Source organism: Rattus norvegicus, chromosome 7, assembly GCF_036323735.1.
Source record: "Rattus norvegicus strain BN/NHsdMcwi chromosome 7, GRCr8, whole genome shotgun sequence".
In the NCBI taxonomy this organism is placed as follows: Eukaryota; Metazoa; Chordata; class Mammalia; order Rodentia; family Muridae; genus Rattus; species Rattus norvegicus.
The window spans coordinates 574,267-596,027 of NC_086025.1; the positions used below are offsets into that span (position 1 = coordinate 574,267).

General features: G+C 44.0%; 1 protein-coding gene across 1 annotated transcript in view; it reads right to left on the bottom strand.

Moving 5' to 3' along the window:
* The window catches only part of Ralbp1l4 (ralA binding protein 1 like 4), a 112,685-nt gene extending 99,299 nt beyond the window's left edge, over positions 1–13,386 (bottom strand). Inside the window, 4 exon segments of the mRNA XM_063264390.1 lie at positions 5,197–5,262; positions 8,857–9,003; positions 10,805–10,926; positions 12,741–13,386. Of these exon segments, the coding sequence (XP_063120460.1) occupies positions 5,197–5,262; positions 8,857–9,003; positions 10,805–10,926; positions 12,741–12,883 (478 nt within the window). The 5' untranslated portion in view covers positions 12,884–13,386.
* Positions 13,387–21,761: the final 8,375 nt, after the last annotated feature.

Here is a 21,761-nt window from a genome sequence, read left to right on the forward strand (position 1 = left end):
ATTAGAGGGTGTGGCCCTGCTGGAGTGGGTGTGGCACTGCTGGAGTGGGTGTGGTTGTGGCCTTGCTGGAGTAGGTGTGACCCTGGCTGGAGTGGGTGTGACCCTGGCTGGAGTGGATTTGGCCCTGCTGGAGAGGGTGTGGCCCTGCTGGAGTGGGCGTGGCCCTGTGGGTGTGGGTTGTAAGTCTCTCAGTGCTCTGCTATCAGCCTTCAGATGAGGATGGAGAACTCTCACCTCCTCCTGCACCATCCTGCCTGGACGCTGCCCTGCTCCTGCCATGATGATGACAGACTGAACCTCTGACCCTGTAAGCCAGCCCCAGTCATATGTCCCTGTGAGAGCTGCCTCGGTCACGCTGTCTGTCCGCAGCAGTAAAACCCTAAGTAAGTCAGAAGTTGATACCAAGGCCTGGGTATTACTGATAGGCCTGACTATACTTTTATTTGGAAGAACGTGAATTTTGGGACTTTGGATTTGGAAAGCCACGAATGGTTTGAGTGGGGCCCAATGAGCCATCCTGGCAGGAAGACTTTGTGGCTGTGAGTGATTTTAACTGCATAGACCTGGCCCAGGAGGCTTCAGGGAGAAGAATTTCAGTGTGTGGCCCGGAGATTGTTTTTGTGGTGTTTTGGTGAAGAATGTGGCCTGAGATTGTTTTTGTGGTGTTTTGGTGAAGAATGTGGCCTGGAGATTGTTTTTGTGGTGTTTTGGTGAAGAATGTGGCTGCTTTTTGCCCCTGTCTGAAGAGTCTGCCTGAGGCTAAGGTGAAGACTCAGATTCATTGCAGCGACAAAGGACGTCTCAGAAAAGCCCAGCAGAGACTCTGTTCTCTGGTTAAGTCTCAGGAGGAGAATTTTGGGCAAGTTCAGCGAGATTAGTAAAGAGACAATATATAATATATTGTTCGGGTATTAAAGGGGCACCCACAAGTGAAACGGAGCCATGTCTGGACCCAGCCCAGAGGCCCTAGCAGATGCTGAGCGGATGCCAATGCCCACAAGTACTCAAGACAGTGAAAAACTATGCCTGTGTGAAATCTTCTATACGCCCATAGACAGATGTTCACAGCAGCACAGTTCTCTCATGACGGCCTTCGGTCTGGCAGTCCATCCACTGACAAATAGCAAAATAAAATGTTTGGTAATATATGGAAAAGGGCTCGGTGATATAAATTATTATAAAACGACGAGGAGAAACTGGGTCAAGGGCATGAACATGAGATCACGATGTATACCGACTTTCTAAAAACACACATATTCAAAGACATGAAACTGTGACCAGGACAAATGCCCTGTTCTGATTGAATGCAAAGATTACAAAACTGTGATGCTTGCCCAATTGAGGTTAGAGGGACGTTGTCGCTATAGCAACTACCTTTACTTGGATGGACTCCATAGTATAAGAGGAATTACTTCAGTGAGGAAGTTGTGCTCAGTGGTTTGAATAAATCTTGTCCTCACGGAAACTTGCGGTAAAAACCATGATGCTTCTGTTTGGTGCCACAACAGCAGGCTGTGTTGCCTCATGGGTCTGTGCCCATTTGCCCTTTTGTCTTTCTGCCATGTTAGGGTGCAACGTGAGTCCTTCACCAGATATAGCCACCCATCTTGGTCACCTGGCTCCCAGAACTTGGAGGTAAATAAATGTCTTTCCTTTATTAATATTACTATTAATTATTAATTATTTATTATTCTTATAGGGAAAGACAGTGGGTTAAGAAATTATGAATAAGCTCTGCTGTTAACAGAGGTGTCAGACTTTCAGCAGCTCAGAAACAAAGACGACAATGCACACACACACACACACACACACACACACACACACACACACACACGTCAGCCTCAAGTCCTGTGGAGCCACTAGCTTGTGGCTCCCAGTGAGTGCCTGACACATCTGGTTGTCAAGGACACAGAGAATCATGGGATGGTGATGTGATTATGTCGACAACTTCTGGGGACGCTGTGAGTGTCCCAGGCTTCCAGCAAGAAACAGCAAGGGCTTTTAAATATTTTTAAAATGTGCTTTTATTGTCTCAAAAAATAGCAAGAGAGGTATGATGTTTTTAAAGTCAATAAATAAAGCTACGCCAGGTGGCGCCACCCTTGAACCTAGAGAGCTAAGTCAGAAAGCTCGTGACATCCAGGCAAGCTGGGGCTGTAAAACAAAACCCTGCTGAGAAAAAAAGTAATAAGAACAGAAAAAAGTAATAAAAACGGGGAAAATATTGCTGTAAAAAACTTATAATTACTAAAAAAAGTAATAAAAAGAGAAAAATATTGCTACAAAAAAACTTATAATTGCTAAAGAGGATCAAACAGAAAAATTACTCCAAAATGTACTTACTATCTGGGTTAACGACCAGGGAATATAGTATTCCTGCAGTTGCAAAATCTTCACAGTCATGTTCATCCATTTCCTACCACAAAACTGAGACTACTCTGTAGGTAACGTGCTGTTATCTACATCAAAGCACCCAATGTTATACATGAAAAGCAGCTCAACAACTTCCCTATGTTCATGCTGCACTCCCTGATCTGTTGGAGTGACTGTGGGTGTCCGATGTGTCTCCTCACCATAGAACAGTATTTCCCCACATTAAAGCCAGAAATATTGTGGAAACGACTCCAAAGAAACCTCTTTGGACCTTCTCTCATCCACACTACGAAAAGAACAAGACCATTTGCAAAAAATGGCAACAGTGTGAGTCCTAAAAGTTCAAAGGAGGAGGAAGAACAGAGGGTTTGCAAGCCACTCACTTCAAGAAATGCTGGAGGACTCAGGAACACACTCACAGTGTGTCAAAAATGTTGTCCTGCAGAAAAAATACACAACGGATAACATATTACTTGACAAATCCATGCCAGAACGACTGAAGCTACGTCGTAAAGACTCAAGTCGAGGAAGTTTGCTAATTGAGTTTATAATGTATGGAAATTATGTGATGCTTCTCCTTTGCTCCCCATCATAAGCTTGTTTTATGGTGGAAGGGACAGTGTCTGTGAATGTCACCCGTGTTCCCGTATCGCCCTTTGATCTTTTCCGACACCTACAGTGATGGGTGACGGAGGGAGTAACTGTAGCCAACAATTAATTATTCTTTACAAGATGAGTTCCAACGTGAGCCCAATTAAAGAATTTCCAGACACCTCTTCCTTGCTAAAACAAGTACATTTAATGAATTGAAGCCCCTGGCCTGTCACTCAGGCTTTCGTTCCCGTGCACGCTTGCTTACAGAGGTAACCCCTGCCCTTCTCTCCCCGTCTGGAAATACCAATTGTCACCCTTTAAATGCTCCATGTCCTCCTGACCCCTCGAAGTTTAACTTAGAGGCTTTTACGGCTTTTTCCTCGAGATGACACCATCTGGAAAGGTGTTTCTGGGGACAAACATGGCTGCGGGGCATTTTAAGCAACAGAACACCGTTCCCATATGCAAGGTACAGCACTTGCAAGAATGATGCAAATGGTCAACTTTAGCCTGGACTCGGAAAGAGGGGTCTTGATGGACTCAAAGCTTGAATTCTTCCGACCCTGCTACAATTTCTCCATCATAACATGGAATAATAAACAAAGGGTTTCAAACACCACAACATTCCAACATCTTGTCAAAAGTGATTATGTGAAAGGTCACAACTGTGATGTATGACACCTATGGGTTCCAACAGGAACGTACTTCACCACACAAGACTCAGACACCTCACCCCATCCAAGCTTAAGATCCCATCTGACAGATGTGTGAAGAAAGGTTTCAGTCATGAACAGCTGTGGAAACTGCAAACATGAGGCTTGGGAAGGACATGACTGTTCAAGGGGCAGCATGCAGAAGAGATTTTATGATAATCTCTCCCTGGTTGTGTTAAGGGCTATTGAAATCTAACATGTGATAAAATTTCACACACACACACACACACACACACACACAAAGACACACATACACACACAGGCACACATACACATAAATACACACAGGCACACACACACACAGACACACAGACATACACATACACACATAGGCACACACACAGACATAGACACACACAGACACACAGACATATACACACACGCATACACACACACATGCACACACACACACATACACACAAAATGAGATCTAACATAATTTCCAAAATGTCAATAGGTGACTTTATTGCACAGATAACCACTTCTGATTTAGAACAACCAACTCTATGGTTCTACAATGGAGGCTCCTTGGGCGAGGCTGGATGAAGATTCCGTAGGAGTTTTCCTGAACTGTTTTAAAACTCTGACTGGTGCTACATTATTTTTTTAATATTAAGGGCTTTTTTTTTTCAGTTGGTTGTTTTTGTTTTGTGTTTTGTTTTGTGTGTCAGACTGGATTGAAACTTCTAGACAGTCTGATCCTGTGGTTTAATTTTCCTACACATTTAAACACAGTTAAACCTCAGGGATGGCTACCTTGAAATTCTGTTGCAAAGTAGCAAGGCTCCCATGATCTTTAAGGTAAGAATGGATTCTATCAGCTGATAAACAGTACTTGGGGCTCGGACACAGCAAGGAACGATGTGGGACTTTTTGTCTTTCTTTTTTTTTTTTAATTTTTCATTAGATAATTTTTTCATAAATTGCTTTTTGTTTAAATTTTTCTTTTTTTGATTTTTATTAGATATATCTCTTTACTTACATTTCAGATGTTATTCCCCTTCCCGCCTTCCTGTCCATCAGCCCCCATTCCCTCCCCTTCCCCTCCCCCAAGTTTTTGTCTTTTTAATTGAAAATGGTTTCTTCGCTCACACTATACACCCCAAGGAGAGTTTCCACTTCCTGGGATCCAATAGGAGGGAAGTGTGAATCTTCCTGGGAAGGGGAAATGGAATCCAAAGGAATTGTGTAAACATCTGATTTGCTAGAGGCTTCTTTAAAATGTGTGCCATGTTAAGTTTGAACCCTCGTACTGCATGGAAAACTGGCTTACGAGGTGTACCTAGGTAGTGGGGACACCAGCTCAGGCTTAAAGAGCAACAGAGCAAATGGGTAGCATCTCAGGATGGCTCACAAATGAGCCCCCACCCGCAAGAATGAGAGCCCACTGCACATGACAGGTGCACATGTCAAAGCCTGATTTGCCAGAGGCTGAGAGTGACATGTTTACCTGGCGGCCGGATGGTTAGCATTTTAAGGAGAATCCATGTGTTGCCAGACAAAGCAACATTCCTACCTTTATCCTTCTCAGGTTTGTATCCCCCGCCTCCCAAGATATCTTCGAGATCCTTCTCTGACCAACCTACAGAAAAAACACACATTTCAGTGGCCAAAAGAAACAAATCTCAGCAGCAAACATTTGGATTAGTCAAAGTTGTCCATGACACGTGAGTGTTCTTCATGGAACTGAGAGTGTGGTTCAGTGGTGCAGCAGATGTAAGGTCTCAGAACCACACCTTGTGCTCATACTAAGGATCGATGGGGAGGGGGAGAAGGAGGGGGAAGGGAAGGAGGTTGAGGGAAATGAACAAGGAAGAAAGGGGGTAGGCAAAATTTCAACCAGCCCTTCAGACAGCTCACTGCGATGTATATGTTCTGTAGAACGGCCAATCATCTTGAGTGTTTGTGTGACCACAGAGAGAAGAAATACAATCCTATAATTAAGTTCAGATGAGACACCATCCCCCTGCCTCGATGGCAGCTCTCTGAGGCTCTGACTCTATAGAAGACTCTGCTTCTTAACTGAACCAAGGAGATTAATGCCTTTCTGCAAAAATAAGTCTCAACTTTCTCACGATCTGCAACACAATCACAGATGACTAATACAAGAAGCAGAATCATTATTAACCATAGTTCAGTGATTAAGTACACATCTTCCTGAATGTCCTATGCTCTGTGTGCAAAGTGTGCTTAAAGCCGTCCCGCTGTATTCCAGAGGACAGAGGGGTGATTTGCTAAGCCCTTGGCATCACTGTTCCTTCTCTTACTTGGCTTTGTCTGCTTTGTGTCATGAGACCACTTTTGCCAGGCAGAATGAACGTCATACTAATTGGATGATTGGGAAGCATTTCTTACAAAAGCCCTGGCAAGATGTACTCATGGGTGCGCCATAAATGGCAGGAATGTTATGAGGATCACCAATCATTTTCTGGGTGGATTTAAGGACTGCACTACAAGAGGAAACTTTTGCCTGGCATTGTAAATCTGGCGGAGAGGCTCATAAGCCCTGGGAGTGAACCATAACTACTATTTTCTTAAATGGATACATAGTATCAAACTATACCAGTTACAAGCTCATAGATTAACACAGCTCTCGGTGGTCATTGGGGGAGCATCTTCATACAGTGGATGAATATGTATACATTCATAACTAGTCCGAGTATTGAGAATGAACTCTCTGTGGAGAGCTCAGCCACAGATGCTCCCACTGTATCAAGTTCCCTCAGGGCTCAGGGAATATTGGAAAGAAAAGAGGTGGAAAGAGTTTAAGAGCCAAAGGTTGGAAGGAATTGGATCAAAACAATGACATGTGCTCATGATATGGTCATTGAACTCACAAACTCAGTGCAGTTGGTGTTAAGCAGAAGAGCAAACCACTCAACATTCTAGCACGGATGTGCTAGGGCACTGAAGCCCCTGCCTGCAGCTAAGAAGATTCTGACAGTTGAGAACTGCTAGGAGAGGGTTTTCTTTAGGGGTGTGGTCTCTAGTGAGTGGACCATGCTGCAGTGGTGGCCCCTCACCCGAGTAGTCTTCGCTGTATTCAAGGGATTATTAGAAAAAATACAGGGCGTGAAGTGGATATACTGAAATATACTGTATCAATGTATGAAATTCTCAACAAATAACATTAAAACAGTGTATTTAAAAGTGTTAAGGTTGTAAGCTTCTCCAGTCCAAACTCTTTTGAGAGTTCTGGACAAGGAACAAAATTGACTTGCTCATTCCTATACCCTCAGTTTTTATTTTGTGTCTGAACGGCTTTCACATCCATATATCATCATATTAGCATCCATGCATGTGAAAGAGCATACCCCTAAACGGGGGACGTGTCTCTCGCTCCAATCGTGGGATGGGGTGCCCCCAGGAATCACGAGTAGCCATTTTTGATGTAACAGCAGGAGGTAGCTTTATTAACAAGATCCCGGGTCTTAGCGGGATCCCGGGTCGACACGTATCTCACACAGGAGACAGAGGAATCGACCCCGAGCCTCTTCAGGCAGGGGTTTATATAGGAGAAGTTAGGGGGTTTCGCGTGGTTATCAGCAAGGGAAATGGGTACAAGGTCTCATCTGCAAGCAGTACATGCGGGCTGGGGTGTTCTCAATATAGGAGAATGTCTTATCTTTATCTGTAGAGCAGGGAGTCATCCGTCCGTCCGGATGGCCCCTGACTCAGAGGAGATGGTGGCTGCCAGTCCCTGGAACAATCCCTCGACCTTGCTTTTAGGCTTGGCCGGGCACATCTCAGGCCAGCTCTGTCCTGCCCCCTTATCTGCTGTTCTTTTGTAGTTTTTATGAAGTTTTTATTTTAACTCTTCAGCTCCAAATGATCCGGCAAGCCCTATAGTCTCCCTTAGGTAGTCCGGACCTTGTTTATGACTAACTTTTTGAAATTTAACTCTTCATTTCCCTCTACTTTTTGTGAATAGTTCTAATCTTAGAACTACATGATGAGTTCAGCATCTAGAGGCTCTTCACCCCGTACAGCCTGATACTGTTGTCTTAACCTGAGGACATGTACAGCACTAATCCGTTCCCTGACAAAAGCTAAAAGGCAGGCGATTAATGATGCAGGGCCCAAAAGTGAGCAAAAGGAGGAGGATGATCGAGGGACCGGCTAAGGCTGACAACAGGGTGGTAAGCCATGGGGACCTATTGAACCAGCATTGAAACCAGCTATCAGTGGCTTCTCGTTCTCGTTGTCTCTTGTCTAGCCTCTCTCTAAGTTTAGCCATAGAATCTTTAATGGTCCCTGAGTGATCAAGGTAAAAACAACATTTTTTCTTCAAAGCAGCACATAGCCTTAAATAATTTTTAACTCTCTTTTGTGTCATATTAAGTCTTTAGCATCAGGATTCTAATCTGGACACTATCTAAATCTATACACCAAGGTCATGACCAGCTTTTAGAACTTTTAAACTTATATAGATTGTAATTCCTGAGGCACAGTCTCAAGGAGTGTTAGGAGTACTAACATATGTAATGTTAAATCAAGCCTATCTCCTCACCTATCCCGATGGAACCCAGGGCAAACATGCAATTTTTGTTTCCAAAGCACACTCAAGTGAGCATTATAGCAACCTCCCAGTCACTTAAGTCTAGGAAGCTTTTTGAAGATCTGAGTGTCCCTCTAGGTCCTAGATCTCAGCCCCAACAGCTAGTATGCTGTTGGTGAGGGCTGAGACTTGATGGCTGTCAGGGTGGTCAGCAGTACCAGGTATGGTCCTTTCTAGTGAGGCTCAAGTGTCTGGGCTCAGTGTAGCTGCAGTCTCCGACCTGGAACTGATGAAATGTCTCAGGGGTCCCGGGGGCATAGGCTGCTGTCAGCTGTGAGCAGATTTCTTTCTGTATCACCTGTAGGTCTTTTAGCCTGGCATACAAATCACTATTACTATGACATGTTGGTTCAGTAACAACATCTAATACAGTCAGAGGAGCTGAGGCCCCATATAAGATCTCAAAGGGGGTAAAGCTGAGTCTGGAAGGGGTATTTCTTGCTCTGAAGAGAGCAAGAGGGAAGGAGTGTCACCCAGTCTGTGCCAGTCTCCATGGTCAATTTGAACAGGGTCTCTTTTAGTCTTATTTTTTTATTCTACCTGTCCTGAACTTTGAGGTCTGTAAATATAATGTAATTTCTAATCGACCTCTAAATACATGGCCACACCCTGGCTTACCTTGGCAACGAAAGTAGGGCCGTTGTCTGACCAGATTATCTTGGGCATTCCAGACCTGGGGAAGATTTCTTCCAGTATCTTCTTGATGATTGTAGAGGCCGTCTCTCGTTTGGTGAGGAAAGCTTCTATCTATTTCTGAAAAAGTATCTACAAGCACCAGGAGACACTTGTGATCATATTTTTCTGGTTTTGTCTCAGTGAAGTTCACTTCGACTTTTTACTAAACTCTCTAGGTCTCTTTGTCCTGTTTGTTTGTTAAGTATTCACTTATTGACATACCTTATACTTTTTACTGTCTCTCTGGCTAAAATCTTAAAGTCTATTATATACACTTAACTATTTGGACAAACTTTTTATCTCTTAAATGAGTCCATTTCTGTATTTGGCAAAGTGAGTCTTTTCTTTGTTCTCTGAGGAGTATAGCTTTCTCAAGTGTGCCATTGTCTCTCTTTTTTTTTTTTTAAGCAATTTGGGCCTTTTCTTCTGTTGTACATTTTAAGTGAGGCCATCCCTTAGTCCAATCCCAGTTCCCAGTGGCTGTCTCTTGTAGGCCTGTAACCAGGATAGGCTCCTGTATAGCCATTTCCCGAGCCACTTTATCTGCTTTGTTACTGTCCCATGTCACTGAATCTCTTCCTTCCTGATGTCCTGGGCAATGAATAGTACTCACAGTTGCTGGCTTCACCAGGGCATCCAAGAGATGGCAAAGGCATCTGCAGCACTGATGTGCTAGGGGGGTTGAGGTTTAGCCATCCCAGATGACATTGTGTTGTCCACCATGGCAGCACCCACTTATCTCTGACCTTCATGAAGGGAACTGTTCCCATCTATAGACAAGGTAGCCTCGGCTTTCAGCAGGGGTCAATCAGCCAGTCGCAGAGGTCTTTTCTCCACCCATGGGCTTCTGCCAGTGCTTGACACTCATGTTGCAGTGGCTCCAGGTCAGGATTGGGCAGCAAGGTGACCAGATTGTCTCCATGGCAGCTGACCAGTGGTCCCATCTTCTGGGACATTTCATTTAAAGGCAAAACATCAGCCACTCTACCACAGTTTAAGTCCTGGATTGGGTGATAATTGTTAGTGCCCGGCTGGCAGGAGTGATATGTTCCAGGCAGAACAGGACTAAGCCACACATCTCTCAGCATCAGGTACTGGTGCACTGAGACAGGTCTTAAGCTCTACATACACAGTCTGTAGATATGCATATACATGGCCTCACCCAGCCATTTCAGTCCACACAAGCCATTTTGGAGAGCAAATTTCTCAGAAGCAAGGGATAGGGGCAGTCAGGGATGACCATGAACAAGTGGGTTACCCAGCCCACGCCAAGGTCCACTGTTCTTCGGGCAGTCCATAAGTATTGTTTGTTGTCAGTAGCCCCTTGTACTCAAGGTCTTTGGATATTGGCCCACTGGGGGCGCATAGGAGCACAGAGCATTGGGTCCCTGTATCCACACTTCTCTTCTATCTCTGTACATAGCCAGCACTCTAGGACCAAGAAGCTCTCCAGTGGCCCCTCTTGTTCTTTCTTGGACAGTCCCTGACCCAGTGTCCTTTTTCTTTGTATTAGGCACATTGATCTTTAGCCAGGTATTCTCTTCTGTTACCAGGTACTATCTTCCTAGGTTCTCTAACTACTGTGGCCAGCATATGTTTCTCTCTTGTCTCTTATCTCTCTTTAGCTCTTTAACCTCCTCTTTTCTCTTCTACAGTCTCTCTCATATCTTCTGTATCTTCTTTTACAGCTATTAGATGTTGTCTACTTAACCACACTTTAACTTTACTTTTTCTGTAACTTATACTAACTCTCAGCAACTTAGCTTAACCCTTTAAATTTCTGTAATTTTTTCTTTATATCTTTTCCTTATCTCAGCCAGATTGGTGGGGCATTTTCTAGCCCCTCAGAGACCCACCCTTGGAGCCTGGGGGCAGACCTGGCACTCCCTACCTTTAGGCGTATTGAAGTTAACAGGCAGAAGTGAGGGCCTTCCATCCATGTCTGGAACATTCTTTCTGGCCTCCAGTAGGATTCTGTCTTTCCTCAGTGGTAAAGAAGACCTGTAACAGTTACTAACAAGCATCTCAAATGGGATGGTGAGAAAACAAGAGAATCTTGAGAACCGAGGTCTACTGAAGAGAGCAAACAGCATTTAGTCACACAGCTAAACCAGGAGGCCTTCTTGAACAAAAAAGGCCATTGTACAAATAAGCACAAGCTTTGTCTATGAACCAGAAAGGCGAGCAGAGAGGCAGCCGATCTGTTATTGACTATCTCTCTAGACTTAGATTTTCTCTCAAGGAGTGTCTCTCTTCAGTGTCAGCTCCATGGCTTTGCCTTTCAAGAGAACCAACCTCCAAATGACACTAGGCTTCTAGTAACAACTAATAACAAAAGGATGGAGAGATGGTTAGAACCTGGGTGCTAGATGCCAGGTGGCTGACAAAAGAATTGTAACCAGTTTACCTGGGGCTATCAGGACCTCAGTAGCAGCCCTTTACCAAACTGTCTCGTCTCACTGGGTTAAAGGCCCATGGAAAAGAAAACATTAATCCTGACCTTGGCCACCGCCAAAGCCTGAATTCTAAATCTTGACTGGCAAAACAAAACAAAATTCTTTACAGTTTGTTGTAGATTCTTTGAAACTATTTTAGGGGCTCTTTTTGCCCCCCAACCTGGGGCATTTTGACCACAGGGGCAGGAACTGGCTGCTGTGGGAATAGGATCAAAGGCACTCTCCATGTTAATGATGACTAACGGGAAAAGTAATTTAATGCTGGAGACTGACTCCTCTCTTGGAATAGGGCCAGCAGATAAGGCAGGGTCCCTTAAAGAACTTCTCTTGAAGAGCGTTCTCCTTCTGTGAGCAAATGTCAGAAATTCCTTTCTTGTTCTTGTTTTTTTTTTTTTTAGAGTCCTCTCCCACCTCACTCTCAGCCTTTTCAGATAGTTCCTCCTGTAGCATTTCTAATGTAGCCTGTCCCTTTAAAGTTCTTTGCTCCCAAGCAAATTTAAATCTTTCCCAGCTTATCACAGCTGTCTACCGTGAGATTTCCAGAGACAGCGAACCAAGATGTAGCAATTCACTAAGAAATCTCTCTATAGTGTTTCTTTTTACCTTAAGCCTTTTTCTTTTAAACAGCTCTTGAAGAGCCAGAAAAATTGGGTGAGACTTGGGAAGTCTCCATGCTCGCTGCAGCAGCTCCACAGCCAGTTTCCCTTTCCCCTATTGTGTGGGCTGCGAACACAAGCACAGATAAAATACTATGTTTTAAAAAAATTAACGTTGGCTATCAACCAACACACCGCCACTAGAGCGGGGTCCACAAAATTAAATTCCTTACTCACTAAGCATTAAGGGGACCAAGTAAAACTCTTCGACGAGCAAAGCAAACAGTTCAAACACAATTGTCAGTCCAAGATTTCAAACACAGTCAGATCTTTTTGACTGCCAGTTGCCAGGTCCTCCCGACAAAGGCTGACTCGCGGAACGTCTCTCACACGTCCCAGAACCTGCGCAATTGGGGCATCCCCCTGTGCGCTTTCAAAAAAAAAATTAAGAAGGGTGGTTGTTTGGAGCAGGAATCCTGCATCTGCTCTCCGAGTAGGAATGCTGCATCTACTCCCTGAGTAGGAATCCTACATCTACTCTCCGAGCAGGAATCCTGCATCTGCTCTCAGAGTAGGAATCCTACATCTACTCTCAGGCGCCTATACAGGGTGGGAATCCTTCATCCACCCGAGTGCACTCAAACTTAAAACCGGTACTGAAAAAGACACAATTTACAGCACAAAAACCATGTACACTCACACACACACACACACACACACACACACACACACACACACACACAGTGGCCACTTTCCAGCACTCACACTAACGTACCTCCAAGTGGCATTCGGGGTTCTGGGGGGGTCACACTCCGATCCCAGACGAGCCCCCATATGAAAGAGCATACCCCTAAACGGGGGACGTGTCTCTCGCTCCAATCGTGGGATGGGGTGCCCCCAGGAATCACGAGTAGCCATTTTTGATGTAACAGCAGGAGGTAGCTTTATTAACAAGATCCCGGGTCTTAGCGGGATCCCGGGTCGACACGTATCTCACACAGGAGACAGAGGAATCGACCCCGAGCCTCTTCAGGCAGGGGTTTATATAGGAGAAGTTAGGGGGTTTCGCGTGGTTATCAGCAAGGGAAATGGGTACAAGGTCTCATCTGCAAGCAGTACATGCGGGCTGGGGTGTTCTCAATATAGGAGAATGTCTTATCTTTATCTGTAGAGCAGGGAGTCATCCGTCCGTCCGGATGGCCCCTGACTCAGAGGAGATGGTGGCTGCCAGTCCCTGGAACAATCCCTCGACCTTGCTTTTAGGCTTGGCCGGGCACATCTCAGGCCAGCTCTGTCCTGCCCCCTTATCTGCTGTTCTTTTGTAGTTTTTATGAAGTTTTCATTTTAACTCTTCAGCTCCAAATGGTCCGGCAAGCCCTATAGTCTCCCTTAGGTAGTCCGGACCTTGTTTATGACTAACTTTTTGAAATTTAACTCTTCACATGCACCCACCCATGCATCCATCCATCTATGCATCCATCCATCCATGCATCCAACCATCCATGCATCCAGCAAGTCATGCATCCATCCATCTATGCATCCATCTATCCATCCATGTATCCAAAATCCATGCATCCATCCATCTATGCATCCATTTATCCATCCATCTATGCATCTATCCAGCATGCATCCAGCAAGCCATGCATCCATCCATCCATGCATCCAACATCCATGCATCCAGCAAGACATGCATCCATCTGTAGTGAGCCATATTGGATTTGGGCCTGGCCGCTTTGTGACTGCATAGCTCAAGGTGGCTATGTGACTCTGGGCTGCATGGCCACAGAGGTTCAACCTTGAAATGACTGCCATACAGACATGAGATTGTTGAACTAAAGCCTCTCCCAGGAAGACCCTGGGAGCAATGACAGGATGTTTCAGCCTGAGCAAAACACCGGATGTCCCTGAGCAGATTCCTGAGAAGGGTTCGACCTTTTCAAAGAACATGTCCCCGGAAGACTGTTGCCTCTTTGTTATAGGAAGATATCTTGCAGTGTAGTGATTCACCTTATATCCTTGGGCACTTCCCAAACTCCCCCACCCTAAGCTTCAGTTCCCGCTTCTATTCCTGCCTCAGAGCTTTAAATGCTGTACATTTCTCTCAATAAACGAGACCTTGGCAACAGATTCTTGCTTGGTCTCCTTCTTTTCTTCACCCTCATTTGGCCCACAGGTAGAAAGCCTCTTCGGGACCCTGAATAACTGGGTCCCCGCTGGCGGGGACATCCATCCATCTATGCATCCACCCATTGCCTACTGCAGGCAACACTCAGTCAGGAAGCAGCTGATCAAAAGGCATCCTTACTGATCTCACAGCCAAACTCCCTTTCCTCTTCAATCTCTTTACAACTCGAGTTATCTTGTCACATTGCAGATGAAGAAAGAGACCCAGGGGCTTGCTTAAGGTCGGGCAATGATTAATGGTGGAAGCCAGCCAGACCCAACAGCTCAAACCCTGCAATAGACAGTCATCTGTACTCTACCAAACAAGCCATTCCAGGACACCTGCTCTGACCCAATCTCCCTTCCCTGCCTCAGCTCCACTAAGCCCTCCACACAGTGTTTAAGGGTCCCCACTCCTACTAAGTGCTTTGATGCTGTGTCCATATTTCCCTGCACCAAGAAAATCCTAACCAGCAAGCACTGCCTCCTGGGGGTCGAGGACTGTGATTCCCTGCGGAACCCCTTCCATCCTTCGGCACCCACTATGTTGGTTTTCCAGTATGTATTTGGCTCCTGTTGGTTGTCTGGTTTGGCTTTGGCCTCCACTCACTAACCCATCTGAATATTAATTCATCAGGGTTGGGTACCCACTAAACCACATTATGTTTGATGCTGCAGTCAGGACAGAGCCAAAAAACTATGCCCAAAGAGCCTGAATTATACGAGAGAGAAACAGCCAGGACTGGAATTTTAGGAGAGTGACTGGGGACAGGCATGGTGGCAGAGGCCACAGAAAAAGGAGAGTGTCCAGGTCATCAGAGTGGGGTAGGGTAGCATCACAGTGGCAGCCAATGAATGAAGATAAACACTGTGGGAGCCAAAGCAGACCTAGATGAGAGTTGGAGTCTGAATTAACACCAGGGTGACTGTGGAATTATTCCCTGATATTGCATTTACTGAGTTTCAAAGGGACCTTTTCTGCCATTACCACCTTCTTCCAACAAAGGATTAGTTAAGGGATGCTCCACTGTCTTAGACTCTGTAGTTGGCTTCTCTCACTAGATCATATATGCTTTACAATTTAATAGGAAACTGGGGAGACATTTCTCTTACAAATACTCGCTTTATAAAGAAGGTTGTTGACAAGAAGAAAAAGAAATCACTTATTGGTATCATTACCTCTTCATTTTGTTAAACAAGACAAACTGATACAGCAAGAACCTCAAAACTGAGTACAAGGAACAAATGTGTCCTTGTGTTTTTTTCTGTCATATTCTAGAAAATCTCAGATGTTACTTTTACCTTTCTGACACGTAATGCTAAAGTACAGCTTTGAGGTTTGGGTAATAAGACAAAGAAATGCAGATATTAATATGGTTTCAAAAAAAAAACTCTGTAGTTCCTCAGTATTCTCTAAATGGAAGAGTCTGCTTACCTTCCTCGTTTTTCAAAAAAAAAGTTCATGAATTCAGTCCCCACATGCTACATTTTTTGCAGCTGTAGTCCTCAAGTATGTCATCTACGGGGCTTGACCCTCCCCAGAAAGTCAAAACCTCTAAGTTTCCAACTCAGGTACACACACAACATGCGTCATCCATCATCAGTCAGGGTAGGGCCAGAGCCTGCCAAAGCTTTATTTCAGTCACAACAAAGTTCAAGTAGGAGATAAAAAGCTGAACTAATAATCCCATCCTTAAATAACCAACTGTGGAGGCTCCTGATATGGTGGCCACAATCAACATCACAAGATAAGGGAGAACCAAGGTTCTAAATTTAGAGAAATTCCATATGATAAGGGCTGTCTACATGTGGAGATCAGAAGGCAGTGGGGAGGAGGTCTGGGAAGAAGTTTGGAGGCTGTGATGGGAGAGCCTGACTTTTAACCTGGAGATCTGCACATGTAGTCCCTTATTTGCTCTATCTCTTTTCTGTGTCACCTTTTGGCGAAGCACTCACTTCAGATGGCGAGTTTTTAATTTCCTCATCTCCACTAAAACAGGCAAATAACAGAGGAGAAAACAACAAAAACATCCTTTTAATATAGTTTATGATCCCAAAGTACATTCCGGAAGAGTTGAGCTGCTTGAAATCTGCCACACATGAACCCCTTATCAGGGCTACAGACTTCCACACAGAATCGCTAAGAGGCCACTTCATAGGCCCTGAAGAGCCCCTCCTTAGAGACACCCTCTGTCTGACTCTTTTCCAAAGGGAAAGGCCCTCACATTCCCAGAGACAAGTTTTCCAAGAGTCCTCCACACTGGTTCTGAAGGTAAGCCCTCAGTTGCACTGCCAAAACCTGTACAAGAGTCATGGCCTCCCAACCTCCCCAAAGAGAAAGAGAGAGTGCCAGCTAGGAGAGGAGCTCTCCACAGGGTGGGGAGTAGTACAAAGAGGATCAGGTCAGAGTTGCCCAGCTGCAAGGTCTCCAGTTTCCTGTTCAGACAGAAAACCAGAAGGCTTCTCAAACATACCATCCAACAAGGGTAAAACATCAACCAGCAGAATGACATCTTTACAACAAAGGATTTGTCTATCCAGCCTTACCAAAATGATAACAAAATAAGAAATGAGGTGATTCCTTCCTGGGGGACAAAGTTCAATGCTCAGTCTTCCTTAAGGACACATTCTCTGGAGGTGTAAGGCCACTGATTCTGGCCTCCAATGTTTGTATGTTATTTTTCCCCATTCCCATGGGGACACTGATGTGCTTGGGGTGTTCCAAATTCACCCCTGTACTGCAGAGTTAAGAGAATGCCTAATGCTTTCACGATGGCATAGTGTATCCTCCTTCATATGTAGTCTTCAAGGACACCTAAGCAGTTTTCTTCAACCCATTTTCATATATCTAGTTATTCTCTATCCTCTCTGTCTTCACTGACATGTGGTAAATTACACACATACCCTTTCTGTGGACTCGCTCCATAAATTAAAAGCTCCAGCAAAATCCAAAGTTCTTGATCAACAACTGTCACCTCTGCACCAACGCAACACCCACCATTCCATGTTAAAGCGTCCAGGGACCAGCTGTGATGCATACTATTAGCTGTCAATCTGACGGTATTTACAACCATCCAGGAAACAGTCACCAGGCATGTCTCTGATAACGTATCTTGATTAGATTAATTAAGGAGGGAAGACCCACCCTAAATATAGACACCACCATTCCCTGGGCTCAGGCTTGCACTGCATACAACACCCATCTTTCTCTGCTTCCTGACTACAGATACAGATGCTTTTCTGAAGCAACCTCCACACTCCCATCCCTCTCCCAGGATGCAGCCCAGACTAGGGCAAGCTCTCCTACCACTCACACTCAGTTTCCATTCCTGTGGTCCTTCCAACCCAAATGAAATTCCTCATCAACAAAAACCTTCGACATACTATCTAACTCAGTTCTAGATAACACCCTCCTCCCCAGTGAGAACACAGCAGCCTTCCCATGACACCAAAAACACACAGAGCAACAACGACGACAACAACAACAACAACAACAACAACAAAAAACGGTACCCATCATTACTCAGATCTTCCAGCCATAACCTCTTTGCTCTATGAAGTGACAGTTTAAGAAATCTCAGATTAACTAAATGAACAAACACTTTATTTGTTCATTTTTGTAATGCAGTTGCACCATGCCATTCTTGCATGCCAGGTAGAACACTCTGTCACACCCAATGTGAACATCCTGGAGGGAATGAAGAGAGCAGAAACATTTCACACTGTAAAGATATTATTCCTCTGATGTCATTTCCAGTGACTAATATTAATATTACTATACCAGATGTAAGAAAACTATGTAGAGATCACAGAATCTTCCAGGCAAAAGAGATTGGTGTGTGCCAAAATCTACCTCAAAAAAAAAATCTATCAAAGCAAGAGTTCAATCCCATGGTCTTCAAAGTATTCAGAAGAGCCTTCCACAGGAGTAATTGAAAACACACCCTGTGTTCAAAACCTCATCGAACGGAACAAGTCCTGAAGCCCATTCAGCCTATGGCAATATCTGAAGAACAATATGGATGTTTGGAAAAGTTAAAAAACAAGAAAGCTACAGAATTTTCCCCACCAAATTCCCCTACAAAAAGATAAGAAAAACAAAGGGGAAAAAACCCAAAACAGTAATTTGGAAAACCCTCCATTTAAAAAGTACTTATAGAGAGGGCCAGAGAAGGCTCGAAAGGTAAATAAATCCCTTGCCTTGAAATCAGTTCAGTTCCTTGAGTTCAGTTCCAGGAACCCATGTAAAAGGAGAGAACTGGTACCGGAAGGATCTCCTCCCAATCTCTGCATGTGCACCCCGCTATGTGCACACATAAATCATACAAAACCACATACCATACATGTCCTACACACATACCATACACACACCCCACATATATATCATGCACACACAAGTGGCCTCAATGCAGTATCCACGTACCATACAGACACCACATACTCACACACAACATGCACACACCATATGCATATAAACACACCATACAAACACACACAAGCACACACATCATGCACATACACACATCATACACATAAACTATACACAGACACACACATCACACACACATATACAAACACACACATAATGCACAAATGCAGACATACATACACATCATGAACATGCAGACACACAATTTCATATACAGCATAAACATAGATTATTTTTTGTTATGTTTTTTTTTCTTTTCTTTTTTTATTAACTTGAGTATTTCTTATTTACATTTCGAATGTTATTCCCTTTCCCGGTTTCCAGGCAAACATCCCCCTAGCCCCTCCCCCTCCCCCTATATGGGTGTTCCCCTCCCCATCCTCCCCCCATTACCGCCCTCCCCCCAACAATTACGTTCACTCGGGGTTCAGTCTTGGCAGGACCAAGGGCTTCCCCTTCCACTGGTGCTCTTACTAGGCTATTCATTGCTACCTATGCAGTTGGAGCCCAGGGTCAGTCCACGTATAGTCTTTGGGTAGTGGCTAAGTCCCTGGAAGCTCTGGTTGGTTGGCATTGTTGTTCATATGGGGTCTCGAACCCCTTCAAGTTCTTCCAGTTCTTTCTCTGATTCCTTCAACGGGGGTCCCGTTCTCAGTTCAGTGGTTTGCTGCTGGCATTCGCCTCTGTATTTGTTGTATTCTTGCTGTGTCTCTCAGGAGAGATCTACATCCGACTCCTGTTGGCCTGCACTTCTTTGCTTCATCCATCTTGTCTAATTGGGTGGCTGTATATGTATGGGCCACATGTGGGACAGGTCCTGAATGGGTGTTCCTTCTGCCTCTGTTTTAATCTTTGCCTCCCTATTCCCTGCCAAGGGTATTCTTGTTCCCCTTCTAAAGAAGGAGTGAAGCATTCGCATTTTGATCATCCGTCTTAAGTTTCATGTGTTCTGTGCATCTAGCTCAATTCAAGCATTTGGGCTAATAGCCACTTATCAATGAGTGCATACCATGTGTGTTCTTCTGTGATTGGGTTACCTCACTCAGGATGTTATTTTCCAGATCCATCCATTTGCCTATGAATTTCATAAAGTTATTGTTTTTGATAGCTGAGTAATATTCCATTGTGTAGATGTACCACATTTTCTGTATCCATTCCTCTGTTGAAGGGCATCTGGGTTCTATCCAGCTTCTGGCTCTTATAAATAAGGCTGCTATGAACATTAGTGGAGCACGTGTCTTTTTTATATGTTGGGACATCTTTTGGGTATATGCCTATAGCTGAGTCCTCAGGTAGCTCAATGTCCAATTTTCTGAGGAACCTCCAGACTGATTTCCAGAATGGTTGTACCAGTCTGCAATCTCACCAACAATGGAGGAGTGTTCCTCTTTCTCCACATCCTCGCCAGCATTTCCTGTCACCTGAGTTTTTGATCTTAGCCATTCTCACTGGTGTGAGGTGAAATCTCAGGGTTGTTTTGATTTGCATTTCCCTTATGACTAAAGATGTTGAACATTTCTTTAGGTGTTTCTCAGCCATTCGGCATTCCTCAGCTGTGAATTCTTTGTTTAGCTCTGAACCCCATTTTTTCATAGGGTTATTTGACTCCCTGGGGTCTAACTTCTTGAGTTCTTTGTATATTTTGGATATAAGGCCTCTATCTGTTGTAGGATTGGCAAAGATCTTTTCCCAATCTGTTGGTTGCCGTTTTGTCCTAACTACAGTGTCCTTTGCCTTACAGAAGCTTTGCAGTTTTATGAGATCCCATTTGTCAATTCTTGATCTTAGAGCGTAAGCCATTGGTGTTTTGTTCAGGAAATTTTCTCCAGTGCCCATGTGTTTCAGTTGCTTCCCCACTTTTTCTTCTATTAGTTTGAGTGTATCTGGTTTGATGTGGAGGTCCTTGATCCACTTGGACTTAACCTTTGTACAGGGTGATAAGCATGGATCGATCTGCATTCTTCTACATTCTGACCTCCAGTTGAACCAGCACCATTTGCTGAAAATGCTATCTTTATTCCATTGGATGGTTTTGGCTCCTTTGTCAAAAATCAAGTGACCATAGTTATGTGGGTTCATTTCTGGGTGTTCAATTCTATTCCATTGGTCTATCTGTCTGTCTCTGTACCAATACCATGCAGTGTTTATCACTATTGCTCTGTAATACTGCTTGAGTTCAGGTATAGTGATTCCCCCAGAAGTCCTTTTATTGTTGAGGATAGTTTTAGCTATCCTGGGTTTTTTGTTATTCCAGATGAATTTGTAAATTGTTCTGTCTAACTCTGTGAAGAATTGGATTGGTATTTTGATGGGGATTGCATTGAATCTGTAGATTGCTTTTGGTAAGATGGCCATTTTTATTATATTAATCCTGCCAATCCATGAGCATGGGAGATCTTTCAATCTTCTGAGGTCTTCTTCAATTTCTTTCTTCAGAGGCTTGAAGTTCTTATTGTAGAGATCTTTTACTTGCTTGGTTAAAGTCACTCCCAGGTACTTTATATTATTTGGAATTATTATGAAGGGTGTCATTTCCCTAATTTATTTCTAGGTTTGTTTCTCTTTTGTGTAGAGGAAGGCTACAGATTTATTTGAGTTAACTTTATACCCAGCCACTTTGCTGAAGGTGTTTATCAGCTTTAGTAGTTCTCTGGTGGAACTTTTGGGATCACTTAAATATACTATCATATCATCTCCAAATAGTGATATTTTGACTTCTTCTTTTCCAATCTGTATCCCCTTGACCTCCTTTTGTTGTCTGATTTCTCTGGCTAGAACTTCAAGAACTGTATTGAATAAGTAGGGAGAGAGCAGGCAGCCTTGTCTAGTCCCTGATTTTAGTGGGATTGCTTCAAGTTTTTCTCCATTTAATTTAATGTTAGCGACTGGTTTGCTATATATGGCTTTTACTATGTTTAGGTATGGGCCTTGAATTCCTAATTCTTTCCAGGACTTTTATCATGAAGGGGTGTTGAATTTTGTCAAATGCTTTCTCACCATCTAGTGAAATGATCATGTGGTTTTTATCTTTCAGTTTGTTTATATACTGGATCACGTTGATGGTTTTCCGTATATTAAACCATCCCTGCATGCCTGGGATGAAGCCTACTTGATCATGGTGGATGATTGTTTTGATGTGCTCTTGGATTCGGTTTGCCAGAATTTTATTGAGTATTTTTGCGTCGCTATTCATAAGGGAAATTG